Source organism: Corylus avellana, chromosome ca10 (assembly GCF_901000735.1).
Source record: "Corylus avellana chromosome ca10, CavTom2PMs-1.0".
Classification (NCBI taxonomy): domain Eukaryota; kingdom Viridiplantae; phylum Streptophyta; class Magnoliopsida; order Fagales; family Betulaceae; genus Corylus; species Corylus avellana.
In genome coordinates this window covers 8,505,344-8,510,414 of record NC_081550.1, presented here as the reverse complement: position 1 = coordinate 8,510,414, position 5,071 = coordinate 8,505,344, and the positions used below count along the sequence as shown (strand labels likewise).

Here is a 5,071-nt window from a genome sequence, read left to right as displayed (position 1 = left end):
TTTTTTTTTCATTTTTTTTATACAAAACATTCTTACTTTTTTCTCTTATATCAATCAAATCTGCTACAATACCGTTTCACTCTCTTTTTTCATTTCATTCTTACTTTTTTCTTTCATATTAATTAAATCTGTTACAGTACCATTTCACTTTCGGATTGTCAAACATAGCCTATGTAATCAACCCATTGAGAATCGTAAGCTTTGATATTTTTTTATTTTTTTTATTCTTTTGGTTTTAAAAATAAGAAGAGAATAATAATGAATGTAATTATATTAGGATATATAACTGTGGATGGAAGTATCAAATTGAGAAAGTTTGAGAAAATCTATTGCAACACTTGGTTTGTTTCAACGTAAATTTTTTTTTTTTTTTTTAAATCTTAGTCAAACTAAAATCATTCTTGGTTGACCGGGAAACATGCTTTGACCGACGTAAAATGATTTATCTTTTCTATTTCCGTAAACTATTTTCCCCTCTCACATTCTTGCTCAACCTACATACCCAATCTTCTCGTTCATGCTCAACCTAAGGATGTTCAACCTAAGGATGTTCAAGCAATTGCACTCAGTACTTATTGACTAAAATCACTAACTGCAATCACTAAGGCGGTTATTTGATTTTAATAATCGCAACTGCTCCGCTTAGGCTATTAGCAGTTATTTTATAACCGACAGTTAGCAGTTATTCAAACCAATAACTAACAGTTTTGTAACAGTTTTTATTTATATGGCCTTTTGGGCTTTTTGAGATGTTTTGGGCTTTTCTAATCCTATTTTTTGGGCTTATTTTAAATAGTTTTAGATCAAAGTGTTCTAAAAAATAATGAACATGATGAAACTATATCATTAACTCGTATTTAAAATGACATTGTTTTGGTGTTTAACACCAAAATAATGTCATTTTAATGTTATATTTTTAATATAAAATATAAAATATATATTTATATTATTATACTAGTGGTGTGGCACGTGCTTAATTCCCTGTGAAATCTTGCCGATGAAAAATATGGTACTATGAGTTGTGGTCTCACTTAGCTTCATCAGGTATTGAACTCAAGAACATATATGTTAGATTAATTATACCTATCAAGAACATCTATGATTACAATTTTCATATCTCCCTCTATATTAAACAAACACCGGCCAACAATGGGAGAAATCCAAACTGGTGTTTTATATATAAAATTGATTAAATATTCTGGTCCAATGCTCCCTGCCTACAAGTCAAGTTCTTTCGAAGTCAATTATTCTAAAAAAAAAATACCAACAAAAGGAAATAAAACGAGGAAACTTTGCAAGTATTTGACTAAAACTGGTGTGCATCACTGTGTTTTTCTTTAAGATCACCACCGTTAATGAAATTCACTAACATAGCAAAAAACTGGCAATACCTTCATCAACCTGATATTTGCTCTTCTCATTCCCAGCATACACAAGTAAATTGTATTTTGGACTCCATTCCACTGTCCATGGCAGCCCGACATGGTATCTAATGCAGCGTCCGTTCAGTTTGCACGCTCAATTGTATCATACAGTAGCAATATTATCAACTTATCATTCTATTATCCAATTTTATGTGGAAGTTTTGATACATAAAGATCCTTTGTAAGTCGCATAATAAATTAGTATTTTTATTGACTTAGACCTGAATTAAAAGTCGCAGGACTGAGTGGTATCTTCAGAAAAAGATAAGTGTTCAAGGACCACAGAAAACAGAAAGAATATAATCCAAGGTTTCCTCCGTCCTATGGGCCTATGCCCCAACAACACTGAACTAGACTTCTTTTGCAATACATAGCCCACCGAACTTGACCAGGGGGTATGCTTACAGAATCAGCTTTCCATCCACTGCCAAATATATATTCCAGAGACTCATAACCCCTACAGTCACACAACATCAAGCGGTTATGATTTTCATGATTCAGAAGAAATTAAAAAGAAACAAAAAAATTTAAAATATCTAGTCATATATGATATGCAGAAACAGAAGTTATTGTATAAATGGAGTGTTCCATAAATCCTTCAAAGTTCAAACAAATTCAAAAGGTAATGTAGCAGTACAGTCTAGCACTGCATGAGATTGTCATGCATTAATAGTATAGCTAAAGAGCAGAATGTCATGATTTGAAATATAAATAAAGCAAATGCATTGTCCTTGATGTGCAGTTTCTTCTTATCCCATCACTTAAAATGCCCGGCTCCTTTTCTAATGATTTACGAAGGGACTTACTAATCATCCAAAATCTTCTCAAAACTGATCTTCCGAAGCCACTAGAGCTGGTAAACCAACTTTTATCTTTCAAAATGATACCAAATATTCCAAACCGTTAAGATAATAAAAAAGAAAGCATTCGTAAATAAGAACCACCAAAGAGATTGCAAGTAACATTTGGTTTTAAAAACCTTAAGCATCATCAAAGAATCCCCATCAAATGAAGCCTAAATAGGTAGTTTAACCAAATGATGAATATATAAGATGATAGAGGCTTCGTCCAATAAGTATCTCCATCAATTCACTAACCATTATCTCCCATATAATTGTTCTAGCTTTATCAGTAGTAGATACAATCTTGGAATTTCCAATGGCAGAAGCTTATGCTAAGGAGGATTAAATTGTAGTTCAATTAACTTCTTACTAATAGGTAAACAATCAACTTGTTGCTGGTCGTCAATTATTTCAAGAGGCTGCTAAGGTATATGAGCCTTTACTGAACCACCCTACCTTCTCATTTTTTATATATTCTCATGTTCCTCTTTTTTCTATGCTTGTGTCTATCTTCTTTTTCCATTCTTTACTTACTTCCATTTAATAAACTTAATGGAAGTTATATGGCAACAATGTTTTATCATAGATAATATAGCCATATAAGAGTCCTAAGCTGTATAAAAGCAAGAATCACAGGCAAAATACATTTTTTACATTTAGAAAAAAAAAATATAATTATATATGTGTGTGTATTTATTAAATTGTTCAGAAGAGACATTACTAGCATTTTCTTTAGAGGAGCATAATTAGCATACATGGAAAAGAAAACATCATAAGAAACTTAATATTTGTTTTAATGTGCCTTTTCCTCTATATTGTTGTGAGAAACTTTTGTTTTAAGTTTAGTGTGATAATACTGATGTATTCTTAACATGAATGTTGTTCAGTTCTAGGTGATTTGCTCATGGAAAGTATATTTGAGAAATCTCTTCCAACAGTCACCAGGAGTACTCAAACAAACAGGTTTCTCTCGGTCATCAAGTTAAAGTGGTTTGCTTCATTATCACAATATCCAGATTATACTACTGACATGTAAAAAAATGTTGAGATGCATTTCAACTGGCAATTAAAAAAAATAAACCACCAAAATCAGTAACACCGTAAATAGAAACAAATTTTTGACTCACGTGGTGGAAAATATAACATAGATACTCTGGCATGAAATGCAAGTTTCCAGCCTCCCCTCATATGGATGGTAAAGCCCTGTGCATAAAAGTTTGTACTTTTGGTCTTCCTTCTGCACCCAAGGCAACCTGCAAAAACACGTGTCTGTACAACTTTAAAAAAAATGATAAATAAGCTTTTTTACGTTATTTTGAGGCTCTAACATACACTCCACGTCAAATTAAATAAATATAATCCCTTTATATCCCCTGTGTCGCCATCGTCTTCATCTTCCCCAATGATTCTTGTTGTCGTATTCATCTTCGTCTTCATGTCGTCGTCTTCATCTTCCCCACCGATTCTTGCATCCACCTCCAGGTGAGCTGTTGGGTTTAGTAGTACGACTGAAATCGCTGGAAACGTCACGACGGTAAGCCACCTTGCTTTGGAGCTTTTTTACTTTCGCTTTTTTATTTTCACCTTGATTTGAGTCGTACTGTGAAACCCAACAACTCACCTGGAGATGGACGCAAGAATCTGTGGGGAAGATGAAGACGACAGCATGAAGACAAAGATGAATACGACGGTAAGAATCGTTGGAAAAGATGAAGACGACGGTGGCACGGGAGAAATAAAGGGATTAGGTTTATTTAATTTGACGTGGAGTGTGTGTTGGAGCATAAAAATAACATGGAAAAGCTTATTTATTATTTTTTTAAAAGCATAAATAAAAAAGAACATGTATCTTATTTTTATTTGGTGTGATGTGGCAATGTAACGTTTCCGTTAAGTCATTTAACGGAAAATGAGTTCAAGGAGTAAAATATTATTTTGGCATACCCTATGGACCTATAAATTAATTTTTAAACCACATGGAGTGATTTGTAAATTAAGCCAACAACAAGGACCAATTTTGCATTTATCCCTTATATTTTTATACAAAACAAAATAAATTAGTTTTAGATCTCGTTGCGGAGGGGTGCATAAATATGGCTTATATTTATATTTATGCATAAATATGCATAAATTTTCTTATTAAATTTTAAAACATAGCTTATTTTATACGGCTTAAATGAGATGAACAGCTGAAATTTATGAATTTAAAAATCTCAAATTTAAAGGAAATTCTAAGAGATCTCAATCCACATAAATATATTGGATCGAAATTCCTCAAAATTTTTAAAATATAAGATTTTCATATTTTGAAATTTGAACCATCCAAATAAAGTAGTAGAGATTTATATGTTACCGAAGTAATTTTAGTTTACAATATGCTAAACTTACTTGCCTCGGTAATACACAAACAAACATTTACATTTGTTTAAACCGTTAGATGTAATGGAAGGAGAATCTCAAAAAAAAAAAAAATTCAAACTAGTGAGATCTACTTTCCTAACCAATTGAACTACCCTTTGAAGATAAGAATCTCATATTTTAAAAAATTTGAAGAGATTCAAATCCAAGTATACTAATAAAAAATCAACACAATTCTCTCTTACTTGGAAATAGCAAAAATAAATAATAAAATATTTAAATGAAATAATAAAAGTGAATGGCTAAAATAACTCTCAATAGAAAAACATATTCTTAAGGCTGTGTTTGGCAAAAAAGGCTTAAAAAGAAAATTGATCAAAACTGTAGCAGATTTAATTGACATGAGAGAAAAAAGTTATAATGTTTTGTATTAAAAAGTGAAAAAAA

General features: G+C 31.6%; 1 protein-coding gene across 1 annotated transcript in view; it reads right to left on the bottom strand.

Moving 5' to 3' along the window:
- Positions 1-1,817: 1,817 nt before the first annotated feature.
- The window catches only part of LOC132163214 (uncharacterized), an 8,668-nt gene continuing 5,414 nt past the window's right edge, over positions 1,818-5,071 (bottom strand). Inside the window, exons 3-4 of the mRNA XM_059573420.1 lie at positions 3,394-3,519; positions 1,818-1,881 (exon numbers count right to left, since the gene is read on the bottom strand). Of these exons, the coding sequence (XP_059429403.1) occupies positions 1,826-1,881; positions 3,394-3,519 (182 nt within the window). The 3' untranslated portion in view covers positions 1,818-1,825. The remainder of the gene's footprint in view (positions 1,882-3,393; positions 3,520-5,071) is intronic.